The sequence below is a fragment of the Chelon labrosus genome (assembly GCF_963514085.1).
Source record: "Chelon labrosus genome assembly, chromosome: 19".
Lineage (NCBI taxonomy): Eukaryota > Metazoa > Chordata > Actinopteri > Mugiliformes > Mugilidae > Chelon > Chelon labrosus.
In genome coordinates this window covers 21,321,921-21,342,919 of record NC_140352.1, presented here as the reverse complement: position 1 = coordinate 21,342,919, position 20,999 = coordinate 21,321,921, and the positions used below count along the sequence as shown (strand labels likewise).

At 42.2% G+C, this 20,999-nt stretch overlaps 2 protein-coding genes across 2 annotated transcripts; both read right to left on the bottom strand.

Moving 5' to 3' along the window:
• Positions 1-3: 3 nt before the first annotated feature.
• Positions 4-4,532, bottom strand: LOC311504630 (ADP-ribosylhydrolase ARH1-like). The gene is made up of 8 exons (XM_084567835.1): positions 4,417-4,532; positions 3,106-3,220; positions 2,870-2,978; positions 2,433-2,531; positions 2,247-2,352; positions 1,496-1,762; positions 1,176-1,390; positions 4-672 (listed from the first exon to the last, which is right to left on the bottom strand). The coding sequence occupies exons 1-8, from the start codon at positions 4,422-4,424 to the stop codon at positions 524-526; spliced, it is 1,068 nt and encodes a 355-aa protein (XP_084423961.1). The 5' UTR covers positions 4,425-4,532; the 3' UTR covers positions 4-523.
• Positions 4,533-12,039: 7,507 nt separating this feature from the next.
• On the bottom strand, positions 12,040-18,587 carry LOC311504631 (ADP-ribosylhydrolase ARH1-like). Its single transcript, XM_084567836.1, has 8 exons — positions 16,809-18,587; positions 16,275-16,389; positions 16,037-16,145; positions 15,598-15,696; positions 15,410-15,515; positions 13,894-14,160; positions 13,141-13,355; positions 12,040-12,189 (listed from the first exon to the last, which is right to left on the bottom strand). The coding sequence occupies exons 1-8, from the start codon at positions 16,814-16,816 to the stop codon at positions 12,041-12,043; spliced, it is 1,068 nt and encodes a 355-aa protein (XP_084423962.1). The 5' UTR covers positions 16,817-18,587; the 3' UTR covers position 12,040.
• Between the last annotated feature and the right edge of the window lie 2,412 nt (positions 18,588-20,999).

Below are 20,999 nucleotides of genomic sequence, written 5' to 3'. Positions count from 1 at the left end.
CTCAACTACACGGAGCTTTGTTTGTTTAATTTATTGGAACATTAATTGTGTTTGTCTACTGTTACAGTTTTTCACTGCATGGAGTAACAGTTAACAAACATAATGAGCCACAGAAATGTATTGTTCATTAGACAAAGCAAGATCACATTTAATTTGAAGCTCAATGAGCGTTTGCTATTATGTCAGGTTGACAAAACTAAGTAATTATCTCCTAGGGGACGTTCTGTATTCGCTTCACATTCTCATTAGGTTGGATTCGTTCTGCTCACAGTAACAACTCTGCATGTTAATAATTTAAAATGGTCAGTAGGGGGACCTCTTTTCATGTGGCAACATTATGAAGCACACTGCCCTTGTAGTGGCAGGAATGACTCTTTGGGTTAGTGGGGCGCTCGGCTTCCCCTTCAGGCAACTGTGACAGCAGCACTCTAGATCAATGTACTACTGAGCACACCAACTAGTTCTATGTCAGCGTGCCAGAGTGTGTGACCTCGTCTCCTCTCACTGCAACATGTCAGCAGTCTCAGTGTGACAGGGCGTAGAGCTGCTCGGCGCAGCGCTCCAGTCGATCCCGGTACTCCAGGTTGGAGTAGTTGCCTTCAGGGACCCCCTGAGTGCCGTACAGGAGGCCCCAACAGCAGCAAGCAATCACAGCGGTGCTGTCACTGTCACCTAGAAGGGATGGAAGAAATAGAGCAATACATGTGTGATGAAACTATTCAAGATGGTGACAGATGAGTTAAGAGTTTAGCCTGAGTCACAGCAAATGAGCTAAGAGATTTGTTTACATGTTTAAAACAAGAAATAGTTCTCTATCTAAAAGATGTGTATTATGAGGGCCAGCTGCTGTGATTATTGAGCAAAACCAAGAGGAAATACACTTTTGTTTTATGATTATCTGACATGAATAAACCACAGACCATCTGTTCAGCCTCATTCAGGAGAGGTCAGCTCTGAAACAGTCCCTTCTAGCCTCCCAGCTAATAGTAGTTCTTCCAGTTATTTCCCTTCATGGTGCAGAATGTATTCTCATGTGCTCAGGTGCAACTTCTTACTACAAACACAGGAGATGTGTTTGTAGTTGTTTGATGTCGTTTTGGTGTGTCAGTACTGTAAGACTCACAGGTCACAGCTAATATGATAAAATGAGGTATTTTCTGGATTGGACCTCTGACCTCCGTGGAAGCCGGCTCGGCTCATCAGCTCCTCCCAGTCTGGACCCGCCCCCAGCAAGGCGTCCAGCGCTATCATCGGAGCGTCATGGCCGCTGCGTCCCGCCCAGCCCGACAGACTGAAGCTCTTGTAGGCTTCGTCCCTCTCAGCTGGGCCGTAGGCAGACGGCCAGATCACAGGGCCCACCCCATTTGAGATGCCCCTCAGATCCAGGTACCTGTGGACAAAGATAAAGAGGTTTAGCTGACAACTTACTGACAAGTTGTTAAAACTGACTTTAAATCCAGCATGAACATGAAAGCCTGATCTCAGCAGTTCATACCACTGCCACTTGTCGCAGAAGAAGCCCCAGTCTCTCTCCGTCTCCTCCACGGCGAAGCCTCGACCCTGGACGAAGTTCTTTGCTACAGGACAGGCCTCGTTGATCAGGCCTAGACCCCAGGTCGTGACTGGCCGGCGCTGCACAGCGTAGGAAGTGAAAAGGGCTGACGCTACGGCCCCTAGGAAGCCAGTAGGGTGAGGGTGGGTCATCCTGCCCGTCTCCACAGCAACTGCCACCAATGACAACAGCTGGTCAGGCTTGGGATACCTGGTTTGGACAAAATATGACATCCTTATCAGCTTTTATTATGGAATATCTGATGTTTTCTACACAAACCTAATGAGGTCCAGTAATGACGACTTCTTCAAGTTTTAATTGACTTCATGTAATGTTCTTACTGGCTAAAGTTTTAACCCTGGAACTGTTTTTTATCAGTTGTTTTTCAGTCATTACTGAGAGGCATAACATCTGACAATCTCTGCTAGAATTTTCCTCATTGAGGATTTTCTAGCTGCTTCTGTTTAGTAGGCCCTGAAACCAGAGGCTGTTTTTAAAGCAGTTTAAGAAAACTTCTTCAACAGTTTGATAACACATGCAAACACTCACCACACAAGTCATTTCCTAAGGAGGAAATGATTAAACAAAACATTCAGTGTTACTAATGAAACACTGGTGGATGACCAAACCAAAAAGAAAGACCATCAGTACTGGGACTCATATGGTATTGAGTCATTACGCATCAGTGTCTCACCTCAGGCCAATGCACATGGACCTCATGGCTGCTCCACAGCCTGTCCCCTCTGGGTTATAGGGCACTCTGAAGCCCCCTTCCTCTCCAGGCTTCAGCTGGGAAACTCCTAAAAGAGCATATGTGCATTATGTCAAAGCTGTTTCTACCAACATGTGTTATGATTGTAAAATGGTTTTGTATTTTTACCCAGAATGCTGGAGGGCCCCGGCTTCCTCCCATCCATGTCTTTCATCCCCTCCACATATCGAGCGGCCACCTCATGCAGCAGCTCCTCCCCACGCTTCCCTGCAGGGGAAACAACAACTTGTTCAAGCAGCAGACTAAAGATCTACCCGCTATATTAACAAGGCTGGTTGTTTTCCTTATCACAGCAAAGGTCAAGATGAATTTCTGCCATTTTTCTTGTACTTCTGTAGAGCTGTGATAGAGCAACAAATCAAGGCCAGCCTGGAAATTAGATTTAACCTTTAGTTGCAGCTCTTGAGGAGGAGAGGGTGACATGTGTCCTGACGCTGCTGCATCAGAACAACACCAACTATCACATTAATCCAATCAACTCCTCCTTAGAAACAAAATGAGGAAAGGGGAAACAAGAAAAGGCTTCAGTGTTGTTTGGAGTTCACCTGTGGCCAGCCCTTCAGCCGTCGCCAGATGCAGAACTGTGTCGTCGCTCACGGGCCAATCAGGGAGCTCAACCTTGATGTTCTTCAGCCCTCCAAGCGCCTGCAGCTCCTGCAAAGACAGAAATGTTCCATTATGAGTCAGTTTAGATAAAGTACATGCAACATTGTAAATGAAACCTCTAATCAGTCAAGAGTAGTGCATAGTAGTACTCTTCATCACTTAGCCCAACACTGACCTGGTGAATAGCTGGTCCAGACTCATTGTACTCCCATAGCTGGTTCCTGTAGCCCAGAGCATCACCAGCACCACTCAGAACCATGGCTGCCTTGTAGTGCTCAACTGTAGCAGTTCTGTTGGGACCAAAAAAATACTGGTAGCTGGCTTCACCAATCCATCATGAAATACCATCAGGGAGGCGTATGATTGGCACCACATTCACTCTGCAGCAGGATAATGACCCCCAACATACAGCCAATGTCTTAATTGTATTGAGGATGGTGTGGCAAATCTGTCTGGGATTACATGAAGAGACAGGAGACAGAAGGATTTGAGGTAGCCTACATCTGCAGAAAATCTGTGGTTAGTTCTCCAAGATGTTTCAAACAACCTGAAAGTGACGCGCAACAATATATTTTACCTATAACTTCAGAAAATAACTATTAGCTACTACCACACCGGAGCAATTTCAAGTTTTAACCTCTACAGTCTGAGGAATATTTTGAAACGAATGTGCACCGTGCAGAGGTTAAGTATCCACCTGTATTTCTCAGCACTGAGGCACCATTAATCCAGTAATTATCTTGCAAGGAACCCCCACCATACTTCATTGTTGGCTGCAGAGACTCATTATTGTACCGCTCTGCAGCCCTTTGGTGAACAAACTCCCTTCTGCTACAGCCAAATATTTTAAATTTTGACCCGTCAGTGCAGAGCACCTGCTGACATTTTTCTGCACCCTATGTTTTTGTGCATGGTTGAGTCATCAATTGGCCTTGTTTCTATGTCAGAGGTACGAAGACCACTTCTGGCCAGACTCCTCGGATTGTGGAATGGGTGTATCTGGGTCCCACAAGTTTCAGCCAGTTCTGAGCTGATGGCACTGGTGGACGTCTTCGTTTTCAAAGGGAAGTAAGCTTGCACTAAATTTCCTTAGCCAACCACTGTGTAGACAATCCCACAGAATCCCAGACTTTGTGCAATAAGCCATAAGAACTGATGCTAGTTTGAAGGAAAAGGGTGAACACAACAATATTGACTTTAGTTAGACTTTTCTGTTTTTGTTCGCTCACTTTGCATTTTGAAAATTGATAGTTCTTTTTTATCTTTTTGAAAGCATTCTTAGTTTTTATATTTTTTTCCACACCTGCCCAAAATTCTTGTACAACACACTATATTACTTAGTATTCCGGTATGTCAGTGTCATTCATTCAAAACGGATTAAACATGTGAAGGAATCAACGATAAATAAAGTAATTTCCTGATTTATTCGAGAGTGATTCGTGTAATATGTTGCAGGAGACCCTTCCTCCGTGCAGCCTAATCTCACCGGTCCATTGCAGAGCGTCGTTCCCGGAAGTCACGCTTCACGAGGCGGCCACACGAACCAGTTGACACCGGGGCTGCAAACTGAAGGAACGAAAACAGCTCACTGCTGCTGTGGAGCTACTCAGTCAAACCTGCAAACACCAGCGTCCATTCCCCGAAGTCAAGGCACGGGGCTCTTTCCCAAAGCAGAGCCAGAAGAACAGACCGGAGTCCTCCGAAAATGCTAAGGCTAAAAACAGACGCAGCGGCAAACTATGTTTAGACCTCCGGTTCCCCAGCTGGCACGATGGGGACATAACTAAAGGCAACAAGTTTTCTGTTAACTCCGGGATAATAATTGACTAGTTCAGAGGCTCTCATCATTTGTACCACTGCATCGTACATTTTTCTGGTTGTACACATTTAAATACATTTTAGTCAATGAAAATGGCAGTTTTTCATCTCTACAGGAACAAGGAACTTGGGGTCAACGTCTTCTCTGGGAACTTAAATATCATGTTGATTTTGCGTGTCGGATCAATATTGTTTATTTTCTTTCGTTGGTTCAGGAAAAAAAGTGAGACGGTTTCTGTTCTGTTTTTTCGCTTCTTTAATCGATACAATCCATTGCAATGAAGTCATACAGTGAGTGAGAGGCATTACCTCAGCTACCACTTTAACAATAACTGGACTCCTGAAGCAGAAGAAGCTTTTATAGATCTGAAAAGTGCACTTATTAATTTTCCTACACTTGATTTACCAAACCCGCACAAACCACTTTTTAGAATCACATGACTGTTGGCAGGATTTGGGGTCTGAGTGCTCATCAATGGTTGATCTGTCAGACATGCTGTACCTCTCCCAAATGCAGATTTAGTGCTGTCTGTGGATGGTTCTCCATCTAGAGACTGAAAGGGAGTCAACAAACAGATTTGTTGCTGTCACTCCACACACAATTGTGACATCTGGCGATTTTACATGGCATTTTTCAGCACAAGCTGCTGGGTTTGTGGCCGTCACAGAAGCCTGTAAATATGCTGAGTTCAAAACAGTAGCTAATTATCTATGTAGACTCTCAGTTAGCATTTGCTGTGGATCGTTGCCCTTGGTATCATCTGGAGACACCTGCACCTGCTCTGGTGAACTATAAAGCTATCACAGATTCTTCCATCTCTCCTGAAAGCTATCCTGTTATCTGTTAACGTTTCAGTGATGAAATGTGATGCTCACACTAACAATTCTGATCCTGTTTTTGTTGGCAACGCCTCTGCAGATACAGCAGCAGATGCAGCAGCCAGTTAACCGATTCACATTTTGTTTTCTTCTCCACAGCCTCACAATTCCAGGAACCCATGTGAAGGAAAGAAATGTTGTTTGATGTTGGTATACACCGATCAGGCATAACATTATGACCACAGAGAGGAGAAGTAAATAACACTGACCATCCTGTGACAATACAGTGTTCTGCTGGGAAACCTTTGGACCTGGCATTCATGTGGATGTTACTTGATCCCAAACTGATCAAGTATCTGTGGGATGCACTGGAACATCCACAGAGGCCCCTCCCCTCAACCCACAGGACCCACTGGACCCAAAGGTCCTGGGTTCACACCAGCCACTGCAAGATGATTCTGGAGATAACAGGCGACAAGGTATTAGGGGTTTTACTTTTAGTAGTTGTTATGTTTGTGTTTCCTCTGATTTGGTCGGTACAGAACCAAAGCTGAACTGTCCTCACCTCTCAATCTGTCATATTATGAAAATGACACACAGGTGTAAATAGGCTTTTAGTATCTCTCTGCTTGCTGTAACCCAGATGTCTATGTCTGCAAAAACATCACATGCCTTTCTCATAGAGAATTAGTGACAGGGTATCTTAATATCCTCGTGGACTGGTATTTCTCTAGCTGTACATAGTTTTAGATTGTCATAGGCTCCTTCTGTTCTTCTTCGCTCTCCGGGTACTCCAGCTTCCTCCCACCGTCCAAAGACATGCTCATTAGGTTCAGTGGTGATTCTAAATTGGCTGTAGGTGTGCATGCGAGTGTGAATGGTGAATGTGTGACTGTCTGTCTCTCTGTGATAGACTGGAGACCTGTCCAGGGTGTAGGGTTTCTTATTAGTGGATTAACCGAATAACAGCTCCACATATATCTGTTTTAAATTTCCCACAGCAGACAAGTGATTCCAAGTGCAGTGATTGCGTCCATGTCAGGTTTCCCAAGTTGGGAAATGATCAAAGTCATCCTTTCTCACATCAAAAAGGACACTGGAGCTTGACCTTTTGACGTTGAGTGTGCGTCCATTTCTTTAAAGAACAGTGGTCTGCCAGCATAAGCTTGAAATCTTCTCAAGGACATGGGTTTCCTCTGGGGCTACGGTTTCTTTTGTGCCTTTTCACCAGTCTCCTGAGGCTTCCTCAATACATTCACTGAATTCAACAACGGGAGGTTCAAATTCTGCTTTTCTTCACCTATATTGTTCCCCTTTCACTTTGCCTCTTGCTGTCTTTTTGGTTATTTTGTCCTGTGTTGTTGTGCCCTCTACATCTGAGGTCATCTGGTTTACTCTTTCATCAGGCAGCAATGGGCACTCCTCATTTGAGAAGGCCTGGCCTACACTGACATCTTGCAAGTCTTCAACATCCCTACTTTTCTGCTCCAATTTCAAGATGACATCTTCAGCAGTACCACTTTTAACATCTGAAAACACATATGGAATACTAGTGTACTCCAAATTTCCTATGTGTCTGTTTGTTTTAGTCAGAACTGGGGACGACAAGACAATTGGCAGAAAAGTTGCATTGTGGAGGGTGTAACATAGATTTGATTATGATATACAAAATGGTGACAACAGATCAACAATGGATAAAATGTACAAAATGTGAAGTAATTATAGGTTCCCTCAAAGTAAATATATTCATATTGGAAAAGTATTAATACTAAGCTTAACTTTCCTCATTTCAGCATCATCATCATCATCATCATCATCATCAACATCATCTATCATGAGAATCTTTACAACCGCAAATATACAGGATCTAACTGACAGGGCTCCACACTGGAGTGTTTACATGCTGATCAGTCCTGGATATTCAGTCAGATCTACACAGTTTGTGAAGCCCTCAGTCCAGCAGAGGAAAACAAAGTGCACATATGTGTCCCTGACAAGAAGTATAAAGTCAGTGTTGTAGCAGCGACTTAAATTGAAATGTTTCATGGCAGATAAGGTCTCTAATAGTGGAGCGGCTAAGTGATATAATCGTTCAGTTTATGATACAAGCGTGAAAATTGGCATGAGCAGTCTCCATGGGTCACTTGACAAGAAAATTGTCCGAGCCACTTGAAATTTCAAGATGGCGGCCATTTTTCAAGATGGCTGACACCTTAGTGGAGCAGTTAAGTGATATAGAGGTTTATTTGGTGATACAAGCATGAAAATTGGCATGAGCAGTCTCTGATGGTCACTAGACAATAAGCCACCCACAGCTACTTGAAATTTCAAGATGGCGGCCATTTTTCAAGATGGCCACCACCTTAGTGGAGCAATTAGGCTTAAGAAATCATTTAGTTGGTGATACAAGCATGAAAATTGCCATGAGCTGTCTCAAAGGGTCATTTGACAAGAAACCGCCCACAGCAACATAAAATTTCAAGATGGCGGCAATTTTTCAGGATTACTGCCACCCGCCATGTGGATCTTTAAATGATACATTTTCTCATAGAAATGTATTGGGTTCCTCAAAAGACTCTGTCAAGAGAGGTAGTTTAACAGTTATTAAACATGTCAAATAAATGCTGAGAGGTGGGGAAACAAAAATAAGATTAAAAATTAGCACAGTTGTGGTGCTGAACGGACAGTGCACCAAACAAAAAACTGAGCAATGACTAATACTGAATGTCAATAAGAACAGATCCAGAGGCAACAGCGGCTCTGGCTGACACAGCCATGGAACCATGACAAACAGAAAGTATCTCAAACAATACTAAGGAACTAAACTGAAAATGTCACAGTGATAGTCTGGTGACAAAATAAAACATGATGCACCGATGTGGCGAGGGGAAGCCAAGCCATAGGCCTACACCGGAAAACATAGAGGACTAACACTGGCAAAAGAAACATGCAAATAGGTTCTAGCAGGGGCAACTACATAGGCATGTGCAACTGAGTCCATATCTGAAGCACTTACACCTTCCAGTACGTGCCTTGTTGCACCCACATTTGGTCAACTCCCAACAACTCTCTGCAATAGGTGGAAGTGGAGTCCAGAAGACTTTCCACTCTTCGTCCTTTTTATTTTATTTATTTATTTTATTTTATTATTTCAGGACAATGCACATTAATGAACATATACAAGGTACATGTAAATGTGCCAGATTATAGCCCAAGGGCTAATTTCCATCTGTAGTCCAATGTAGGCAGGTTAAGTGTTAAAAGAATAATAAACATAATAAAAATAAGGACATATTTTGACACACATAAGCAGAGTTAGTAGAAAACTTAGTATACTAATCAACAAAAAGCAATATAAGTCCTGACCTTAACCCATCCCCAGTCGGATGGGCTCGGCATTTGTGGATGTCGCTTCAATGCCTGAACAAATAAAAGGATACCAGTCAAAAGCTGAGCTTTTGAGGCTCTGCTCTTGCTTGATGGCATTGAGATGGTCTCGCTCTCTCTTGTACAGTCCAACGAGACAGGCAGGGTGGTATTTAAATTCCTGTGCAACAACATCACCAACAATAAGCTTTGCAAGGAGCTTCATGTCGCTTAGATTCCTGGCACATTCATTGACTCTTTCATTAAGTTTCATCGTCATTGCTTCTCGTAAGGGGGACATTGCACTCTCATCTTCAAATATAAAGCACAAAGCTTTCGAGGGCTGGGATCCTCTTGGCCTCTTGACATGGATATCTTTGGTATCTTCAGTGTCTTTCGCAGCAGTAGATGCTCTCTTTTGGGTCCTTTCCAGCTTTGTGTTATTGAACATAAGTTTACAGCTTTAATGATATTTTGCTCTGTTTCTTGTCAATGTGTTTTCTATGCCATCACCTTCATCTAGTCGGGTTGGACTAAGTAAGATAGGCAGAGCATTGATCTTATGAAATAATGGAACATTTCTTACAATGGTATCATAACCAGTATGATCGTGCGCTCTGTTGAATAAACTCGGATGAATGAGTTTTTCCTTGGTGTCCTGCTGACAAATGAAACATCTGTCCCAGTTAGTTTTCTCAACTGTTATGATGGCTTCTGCCATGTCTGCAGCAAATGTATAGGCAGAGGCCGAGGGTTTATCCTTTTACCACCTTTTACCAAGCACTTTAATGTATGGGATACAACTAAGTTCATGCCTTAACCCTACACTTAGTCCGATCGTTCATCCAATGCCATTTATATCCCGTGCGATCTGTACACCATCCGGTTAACTAAAACCCCATTAACCTTGGCTCGGCTCTCCCGCGCTGGCACAACCTGTCAATTCAGGTGCGGCTATCTAACTGTTTTGGGGTAGATTAGACAGCATTTGGGATACTAACTTTACAATTAGCTGACATTGAACCCCACTCTGAGTTTAACAGCAGTGATATATCACCAGTGTGCCCTGGTAGTGCAGATATTCACTCTTGTCTAATCTATCTATAATCAACAAATCAACACAACTGTATTTTGATGCGTTAAAAGTTGTTCTTTAGAATAATCTAAAACATATAAAATAAAATGACACCAAATCGTCCTTAATGACAAAAAACAATACATTTCTATCGGAAAATTGATGTTTTGAGGATGCAGGGGTCGGCCATCTTGAAAATAGAAATTTCAAGTGTCTGAGAGTGTTTTCTTGTCAAGCAACCCTTAGAGACTGCTCATACCAATTTGCATGCTTATGTCACTAACTAAACAATTATATCGCTTAACTGCTCCATTTAGGTGGTGGTAATCTTGAAAAAAAAGGCCGCCATCTTGAAATTTCAAGTGGCTTTGGGCGGTTTCTTGTCAAATGACCCTTTGAGACAGCTCATGGCAATTTTCATGCTTGTATCACCAACTGAACGATTCTGCCAAATATAAGCACTTAGCCGCTCCACTATAAGCAAACTAAGCACATAGGTTTGCCTTTACATTCTGTGAACAGATAACCTTCTTTCACCTGAAAGACACGATTTTCTCGATCAAGTTTTCTCTCTCATCCGCTCTTAGCGAAAAATATATATATAGATATACACTTTACACTATATTGCAAAAGTATTCACTCACCCATCCGAATAATTGAATTCAAGTGTTCCAATCACTTCCATGGCCACAGGTGTATAAAATCAAGCACCTAGGCATGCAGACTGCTTCTACAAACATTTGTAAAACTTTCTGCAGAGTCAGTCGCTCCACACCTCCAAACTTCATGTGGCCTTCAGATTAGCTCAAGAACAGTGCGTAGAGAGCTTCATGGAATGGGTTTCCATGACCGAGCAGCTTCATCCAAGCCATACATCACCAGGTACAATGCAAAGCGTCGGATGCAGTGGTGTAAAGCACTCCACCACTGGACTCTGATGGATGAGTCTGGGTTTGGCAGTTGCCAGGAGAATGGTACTTGTCTGACTGCATTGTGCCAGGTGTGAAGTTTGGTGGAGGGGGGATTATGGTGTGGGGTTGCTTTTCAGGAGCTGGGCTTGGCCCCTTAGTTCCAGTGAAAGGAACTCTGAATGCTTCAGTATACCAAGAGATTTTGGACAATTCCATGCTCCCAACTTTGTGGGAACAGTTTAAGGATGGCCCCTTCCTGTTCCAACATGACTGCACACTAGTGCACAAAGCAAGGTCCATAAAGACATGGATGAGCGAGTTTGGTGTGGAAGAACGTGACTGGCCTGCACAGAGTCCTGACCTTAACCCGATCGAACACCTTTGGGATGAATTAGAGTGAAGACTGCAAGCCAAGCCTTCTCGTCCCACAAACGAGAAGTGTGTTTATGTGAAGAATTCCCATAAACACACTCCTAAACCTTGTGGAGCCTTCCCAGAAGAGTTGAAGCTGTTATAGCTGCAAAGGGTGGGCCAACGTCATACTAAACCCTATGGATTAAGAATGGGGTGTCACCTAAACTCATATGCGTATAAAGGCAGATGAACGAATACTTTTGGCAATATAGTGTATATGGGTGGTGCATAGGTCTCAAAAACCCATATAGTAAATAGGATACATGTGGCGTTATAGGGTTAACAAACATAATGAGCCACAGAAATGTACTGTTCATTAGACAAAGCAAGATCACATTTAATTTGAAGCTCAATGAGCATTTGCTATTATACCAGGTTGACAAAACTAAGTAATTATCTCCTAGGGGACGTTCTGTATTCGCTTCACATTCTCATTAGGTTGGATTCGTTCTGCTCACAGTAACAACTGCATGTTAATTTAAAATGGTCAGTAGGGGGACCTCTTTTCATGTGGCAACATTATGAAGCACACTGCCCTTGTAGTGGCAGGAATGACTCTTTGGGTTAGTGGGGCGCTCGGCTTCCCCTTCAGGCAAATGTGACAGCAGCACTCTAGATCAATGTACTACTGAGCACACCAACTAGTTCTATGTCAGCGTGTCAGAGTGTGTGACCTCGTCTCCTCTCACTGCAACATGTCAGCAGTCTCAGTGTGACAGGGCATAGAGCTTCTCAGCGCAGCGCTCCAGTCGATCCCGGTACTCCAGGTTGGAGTAGTTGCCTTCAGGGACCCCCTGAGTGCCGTAGAGGAGGCCCCAAAGGCAGCCGGCTATCACTCCGCTGCTGTCACTGTCACCTGGACAGGACAGAAGAAATAGAACAGCATGAGCAATACATGTGTGATGAAACTATTCAGATTTGTGGCACTCTTAAATTAATGTTTTTGTTTTTTTTTTATTATAATGACTATAGATTAAAAAAGTATAATCTGAAAAGACGAGCAGATGACCACGGGCTCAGGTGATTAGGAACTCACAAACCTGATGATATTTGAACAAAAGAAAGTCATTAAGTTTTTATTTCATCATTTTGCCTAAAAGTCTTCGGGTGAAAGTGATAAAAAGCCTTTAATTTTTAAACGAAACCTTCATCAAGGTCTTGAACTAAAACACACCACACACTTGTTGGTGTCAGCCACGTAATATTAAAGGCTTTCTTTCTGTTGGATCCAGTCATCTCTGGCCATGTTTCCTAAGAACAAACTTGTCCAGAGTATCATCAGAAAAGATTTCTACCATTGTTCTCCAAGTAAACACACACCTTTATGCATGATTATCACTTACTGAGCCAAACAGGAAATCTATGATTCAGATCCAATTAACTTGTTTTATTTATTTTGAAATGACGTGAGGACTCTCAACTGAGTCACACCTAGTTTAATATAATGCCTAAAGGAAGGTCAGTTTGCATCTGTCCAGTTTATTCCGTTATACCTCATGTATGCTACATCCTTCTGTCTACAAGACAATGACAGACGAGCACCAGTTAAGGGGTAAGCCTGACTCACTCACTGCAGTTGATCTAATTTGGGTTTAAATTGGTTTAAATGTTAAAACAATAGATATATTTGTAAAAATGCTAAAACACATGTATTAATAGGCTCATCAGCTGCCGCTATTAACGACCAAACCAGAAGGCTGGGGACGGAGATATATGATGATATATAAAAGAGATGATTATCATCCTATGATATTTTAGGTAAGTGTCATAAATAAAAATGAGATATTTTCTGGATTAGACCTCTGACCTCCATGAAAGGCAGCTCTGTTCATCAGCTCCTCCCAGTCTGAACCCGCCCCCAGCAAGGCGTCCAGTGCTATGATAGGAGCGTCGTGGCCGCTGTCCCCCGCCCAGCCCGACAGACTGAAGGTCTTGTAGAATTCGTCCCTCTCAGCTGGGCCGAAGTTGGGCGGCCAGATCACAGGGCCCTCACCATTAGAGAGGCCCCTCAGAACCAGGTACCTGTGAACAAAGACAAAGTGACTCAGCTGACGTCCAATCTATCCTACAGAACAGAAAGAAAAACATCCTGATGTAAATTTTATCGACATACATGTAAGAGGAAGAAAAAGGTTTAAAGAAATGGTGTAGGGAAGTTAGATGATTGAAGCAATACCACTCTCATGTGAACGCTACAGAGAAAGCATTAGCCAATTAGCTTAACCAGGTTCTATCCAAGGGCACCAAGTTAATAACGTTTTTTTTTTTTTGTTTGTTTTTTACACAGATGAAACAAACAACATATGGATTGTTTCTATATTTTTTTACCTTTGGAAAGTGCCAGGAGATATTCAACATGTCACTGTTTCCAGTGTATGTGCTAAGCTAAGGTAAGCTAAGCTAAGCTAAGCTAAGCTGACAGACTGCAGCTTCATTTTTACCATACAGACATGACAGCAGTACTAATCCTGTTGGCAAGGAAGCCAATAAGGTCATTTCCTAAACTGTCAAACTGCTCCCTGACTATCTGCAATCGTTTTGTAGTCGTTGTAGTTCATACCGCTTCCAATTGTCACAGAAGCCCCCCCAGTCTTTCTCCGTCTCCTCCACTGCGAAGCCTTGATCCTGAACAAATTTCTTTGCTACAGGACAGGCCTCGTTGATCAGGCCTAGACCCCAAGTCATGATTGGCCTGCGCTGCACGGCATAGGAGGTGAAAAGGGCCGTCGCTACACCTCCCAGGAAGCCAGTAGGGTGAGGGTGGGTCATCCTGCCCGTCTCCACAGCAACTGCCACCAATAATGAGAGCTGGTCAGGCTTGGGATACCTGGTTTGGACAAAATATGACATCCTTGTCAGCTTTTATTATGGAGTATACTCCAAACTGATGTTTTCTGCACACCCTAATGAGGTCCAGTAATGACTTCTTCTTCACGTTTTAACTGACTTCACATAATGTTCTTACTGGCTAGTAAGTTTTAACCCTGGAACTGTTAGTTGTTCTTGATTCTTCTGTGTCAGCAGCTGCGTCTCTAAACTCTAAATTTAGTGTGAGATGTTCAATCATGTTTTCCCACTGGCTGACAGACCACCTTATCCAGACATTGTTTTTATTTTATGTGTCTTATCCCTAAGTGAAGATGACGGAGACAGGTAAAAAGAAAAAAAAAAGATCTATCCAATCCTCCAGAGGACAAGCAGTTACGGAAAATGAATGAATGAATGTCTTTCAATTTACTGCAGAAATCCATCGTGTCAGAAACAAAACCTGAGGAAAAAAAAAAAAAGGAAAAATGTCTGGAAAACAGTCAGTATATATTTTTCCTTTGTTTCACTATTCTGCTTAGTAATATATTTCCCTTTTGAAATAAATTAAGTCTCAGAGAGAGGTATGTCTGGGCGTGTGCCTGGGTTGATTGACATGTCTGGAGAGACTGACAAGGCCTCCGCTGATTCATATTCACCCCTCGCTCCCCCCCAACATCCTCCTTCTCATTCAAATGTGGTACTTCTAGTTCCAGGAAAAGCTAAGATGGTAACAATGCCATACTTAAGGACAAGACACACCAAGACACACCAAGGTGACACTGGAGAACGGCCAGTGTCACACAGTCAGTAAACTTCTGTGGCCCTAGTTTTGGAGGTGTGTCCCACACTATTGGCGATAGTAACATGTTGAATAGGTGAAGCACGAGACTGTGAGAAGGATCAATCTGATTGGCTAATCAGCTTAGCAAATGAGCGCATGAGAAGAGTATCGGAAGCGATGGAAGTAAACAAAACAGCAAAGTACTTTGATATTGGTTTGGCGGGTCCGAAACTTTAGGGCACCACAAATCAATGTGTGACAACCCTGAGCTCGTAGAACATGCTCCATTTCTCAGCTAGTGCCATTTTTCACAAAAAGAAAGTCTTCTTTAGAAGAGAATTTACCACAAGATAATTTTCTGCTGAGAAAACTAAATGTTCAGTGTTACTGATAATTCATAAAAATTAAAACCAACCCCACCAAGGGTTCAGGCATAAGACAGATTGCATATGGTTTCGAGTTCTTTTGGATACACATACTCACTCACCTCAGGCCAATGCACATGGACCGCATAGCCGCTCCGCAGCCTGTTGAACATGGGTTATAGGGCACTCTGTAGCCCCCTTTCTTTTTAGGCTTCAGTCGAGAAACGCCTATAAGAATAAAAGAGTGTTACATCATAGTCTTTACTACCAACAGATGTAATATGATTTTAAAATGAAAACTTTCTAGCACCCCCAATGGTGGAACGTCCTGGTGACCTCCCATCCATGTCTTTCATCCCCTCCACATATCGAGCAGCCACCTTATGCAGCAGCTTCTCCCCACCCTTCCCTGCAATGGAAACAACAACTTGTTCAAGCAGCAGACTTTAAAGATGTACCCGGTATATTAGCAAGGCTGGTTGTTTTCCTTATCACAGCAAAGGTCAAGTTGAAATTCTGCCATTTTTCTTGCACTTGTGCAGAGCTGTGATAGAGCAACAAATCAAGGCCAGCCTGGAAATTAGATTTAACCTTTAGTTGCAGCTCTTGAGGAGGAGAGGGTGACGTGTGTCCTGACGCTGCTGCATCAGAACAACACCAACTATCACATTAATCCAATCAACTCCTCCTTAGAAACAAAATGAGGAAAGGAGAAACAAAAAAAGGCTTCAGTGTTGTTTGGAGTTCACCTGTGGCCAGCCCTTCAGCCGTCGCCAGATGCAGAACTGTGTCGTCACTCACGGGCCAATCAGGGAGTTCAACCTTGATGTTCTTCAGCCCTCCAAGCGCCTGCAGCTCCTGCAAAGACAGAAACGTTCCATTATTAGACCATTTAGACATTATAAATGAAACCCCTAATCAGCCCAGAGTAGTACACAGTAGTACTTTATCTCTAAGGAACTCTTTTGATGTTGGTCCAACACTGACCTGGTGAATAGCTGGTCCAGACTTATTAAACTCCCAAAAGCCCTTCTTGAAGCCCAGAGCATCACCAACACCACTCAGCACCATGGCTGCCTTGTAGTGCTCAAGCGTAGCAGTTCTGTTGGGACCATAAAAATATTGGGAGCTGGTTTCACCAAATCTCTGCCTGGTGGAGGCACTGCTTCGAGTACATTTGCGTAGTAGTAATTCAGTTTTGACAAAAATGGAACGAGGCTAATAATATCTGAATTTAAAATCAAATCTTGACCTTCCTCATAATACTCATAATCATTTTTATTCTGATGCCAGATCAGCACGACTGTTGCACACATACATAGCCACTCCTTGTAAGTGAAAATGTACAAATTGGAGTATTAATAAGTGCACAAACTGTATGGAACTAAACGAAACTATATTTTTTCACTTTTATCGTCACTAGCCATATGGCTAGCTCCATATGTAAGATGCTGATGTGCTTTAATATTTTACTTAGTATGTTGGTACGTCACTTTTATTGCTTCACTGCTACCACCTCACCGATCCATTGCAGAGTGTCGTTCCGTTCGGTCAGCTCACAAACAGACCACTAAAAACCAGCGTTGCTACACGAAGTTACAATACAATGTGGCAATCCATAATGCAGAGAAACTTCCGGAATTTTTTGCGGAAGTAGCTGTGGTGAACTTCGACCCATTGACTGCTTCGACCCATAGACATGTATACATAGACGCCTCATTGAGCGCTGCCGCCCATAGACATATACGTTGTATATATATATACATATATATATATTGTATGTCTATACTGCCGCCTACTGGAGCGGCGTGCCTACAGGGCGGCCATCTTGGAACAGGGCCACTCGCGCCAGTGCATTACATCTATTGAGGAATGGGGTTTCTACACAATAAAAGTGATCATAAATCGCTCAGTTGAAGTCCGGCATCTTTTCTTTACAATCTTCTGTCAGAAGCTAGTCTGCTGATAACATTAAGTAAAATTTGTATTTGGGTAGTAAAACCATATTTTTATCATAGCTACATGTGTGACGTTTTTAACAGATCAATACGTTTGGAAATCGGTCCAAAATTCAGCGAATAATTCTACTTTGAGATTGAGGAGTAGGCTACCTCTTTCCTTCGTAGGTTCATGCACCGCTGCCTCTGCTAGCCCTGTACCAAGATGGCGGCCCTTTAGGCACGTCCCTCCCATTGACTGTACTGGTCCCTCCACAGTCGATGCGGCGTCTATGTATAGAGAGCCGAAGTCCCGCCCCCTCTACTTCCGGGTTATGGGACCTATCTTTCGAAAAAATATGAACGGCAGTCTATGGCGAAAGATAAATTATTTTCTGGTCCCGATCGACTTGTGCCTTGGATTATACATATGTTGTTTTTCAGAATAAAATTTTTTTTTATATGTCAAGAATGTCACAGTTTGTCGCAAGATAGTTAAGTAAAACGCTATGGAAAATACGTAATTAAACGAACTACAAGTCCCGCATGCTGGCGCGTACAAAACCGACCAAAACTCCCTTGGTGTAACTACAGCTCTCGACATGACCCGATTTATAATGATTTTCACCTCGTTTGATGCTTCTGCCTTCGTCCTGGAAGAAGACGGTAAAGCTCAACAAGGAGACAGCCATAGTTCTCTAGTTACGGACATTGTTCCAGACGAGAGATGTAGTTCACTAAGCGATCTCATACAAAACCTAATGTTGTTCAGCTTATTTACGTCAAATAATTTATCTCTTGACGTGAAAAATTATCTTTTAAATTCACACACATCATATGTGAAATTCATGCCACAATTCGAACGGGACCAGAAAATAATTATGATCTCGCCATAGACTGCCGTTCATATTTTTTGTCGAAAGATAGGTCCCATAACCCGGAAGTAGAGGGGCGGGACTTCGGCTCTCTATAGAGACGGTAAAGCTCTCCTTGTTGAGCTTTACCGTCTTCTTCCAGGACGAAGGCAGAAGCATCAAACGAGGTGAAAATCATTATAAATCGGGTCATGTCGAGAGCTGTAGTGAAGGGAGTTTTGGTCGGTTCTGTACGCGCCAGCATGCGGGACTTGTAGTTCGTTTAATTACGTATTTTCCATAGCGTTTTACTTAACTATCTTGCGACAAACTGTGACATTCTTGACATTTAAAATCATTTTTTATTCTGAAAAACAACATATGTATAATCCAAGGCACAAATCGATCGGGACCAGAAAATAATTTATCTTTCGCCATAGACTGCCGTTCATATTTTTTCGAAAGATAGGTCCCATAACCCGGAAGTAGAGGGGGCGGGACTTCAGCTCTCTATGCCGACCACAAAGTTCCTTTTTTTTTTTTTTTTTTTTTTTATGAATGAAAACCTTTATTGAGAATTTTAAAAAGTGCAGAAAATCAGAACATACATAGAAGCAGACAAGTGGGACGATACAAAAATAATAAAACAAAATAAAATAAATAATACATGTAATCAGAAATATAAATAAAATAACTAAATAACTAAATCAGGCACTTATCTTGGGGTAAGTGAAAATGAATTTTCTAAGCAAAGCAATGTGTGCTCACTTTTCTTGTTTGTCATTAATTTCAAGGTGTCTATATAAACATTAAATTCTTTCATAAAGACATTAAAGTTAGGGAGGGATTTAGAGAACTTCATCTTGTGGATGTGAAATTTACTGATCAGAATCATGAGATTTACTATGAAACAAACAGATTCATCATTACACACAAATTTTGAAATAATGTCTTTGGGTCTTATCGTTATGTATTGTTTAATTTTATCGTAGATAATTTTCTCCATGTCCTTCCAAAATACAGATGATGATGGGCAAATACAGAATAAATGCAAAATTGTTTCTGGCTCTTCTCCACAGAAAGTACACATTTCGTCCACATCTGCAAACCTAGAAATTGATTTGTTACAAGGGTAAATATTATGCAAAATTTTAAAATGAACCTCTCTTATCTTATTTGAAAGACAGAACTGAAAGGGACACAACCAGGTCTTGCGCCAGTTTATACCAGCCAACTGCGAGCCCCAAATAAACTTTCCTCTGGGTGAAATTTTATTAAGACTCTGTAATACTTTCCTTAGATGTTTGTTTGTACATTTTCTATCCATTATGTCAATCCCGTCAATCTGACCATAGTTCCTACGTTGTACGTAACAGCAGCCTGACATACCCCGAACACGGCAACAACTGTGGTCCAAAATGCATTTCGGTCCAAACCATGGACGGTAGATAGATAGATAGATAGATCGATAGATCGATAGATAGATAGATAGGTAGATAGATAGATAGATAGATAGATAGATAGATAGTGTGTTGTGTCACTAGGTCTATTTTATTTTAATGATTCAGATTCAAGTTAAATTCTGTCATTTGGAATCTTTATCTTTGCAGAAACCATCCATCATAGGGTCATTACATTATTATTGAACCCAGTGTAAGCATCAAATTTGTTCTGAACTGCATATGTGTGTCAAAATCCTGTAAATATTAAATAAAATACTGTGTAAAACCCCAATATAAGTGGCCCATCAGTGTTGAGATGATAGAATATCATAGAATATCATCATCATGTCATTCATTCATTCATTCATTCATCTTCTATACCCGCTTAGTCCTGTTAAGGGTCGCGGGGGTCTGCTGGAGCCTATCCCAGCAGTCATTGGGCGAGAGGCGGGGGTACACCCTGGACAGGTCGCCAGTCCATCGCAGCATCATCATATCAATTACACTCAAGTGATAAACAATTCTAAATATAACTTCATGATTTCCCAACAGCACATATGGTGACCTGACAAGTAGTTCAGCACCTACTGGATATGACTAGCCGGAAAAACTACACCGCTTGGTCATATTCACAGGAAAAAGGCGCAGCCTTCAAACCAAATTGCATTAAGGCTTCCAGTTATGCATTATTAAGGGCACGAACACTTTGAATGACAGGTGGGTGCCATCACAGGTTGCTAGCTGTCAGCTTAGATGTCAGCCACCCGTCTAAGCTCCACACATGGTCAACCTCTTTGACATTTGTGCATTAGGCAGGAGTCAGGTGAAGTTAGGAAATGCTAAGGGGCTGGCAACCGGAGCCACCACACTGAGCTGTATCCTCAGCCTTGCGCTGGCAGCATCTGGGCAGAACAGGAACTAAGTCACTTCCGTTACTGGAAAACATATTCCAAAGACAAATGTATGTCTAGTGTGGCACTATTATTAATGCAGTTATGGGTTTGATAGTTTTACTGATTGATTCTAAGTATATTTTTCATAGTTTCACAAAGACTTCTTCGATGAACAGTCTTTCCAAAAGCCATATAATGTAGATTTATGGTTTAATTCTATGACTGTTAATGATAACATTCATTCACTCATTTTCTGTGTCCTCTGGAGGCTCACAGGGGGACTGGAGCCTATCCCAGCTGGTTGAACACATTTAAATACATTTTAGTCAATGACAATGGCTGTTTTTCATCTGAACAGGAACAAGGAACTTCAGGTCAACATCTTCTCTGGGAACTTACATATTATGTTGATTTTGCGTGTTGGATCAATATTATTTATTTTGTTTTATTGGTTCAGGAAAAAAGTGAGACTATTTTTATTTCTCTTCTTTAATCTATACAATCCATTGCAAGTCATACTATAGGCAGTGGATCCCAAACTACACAGAGTAGTAGGCATTACCTCAGCTACCACTTTAACAGTTCA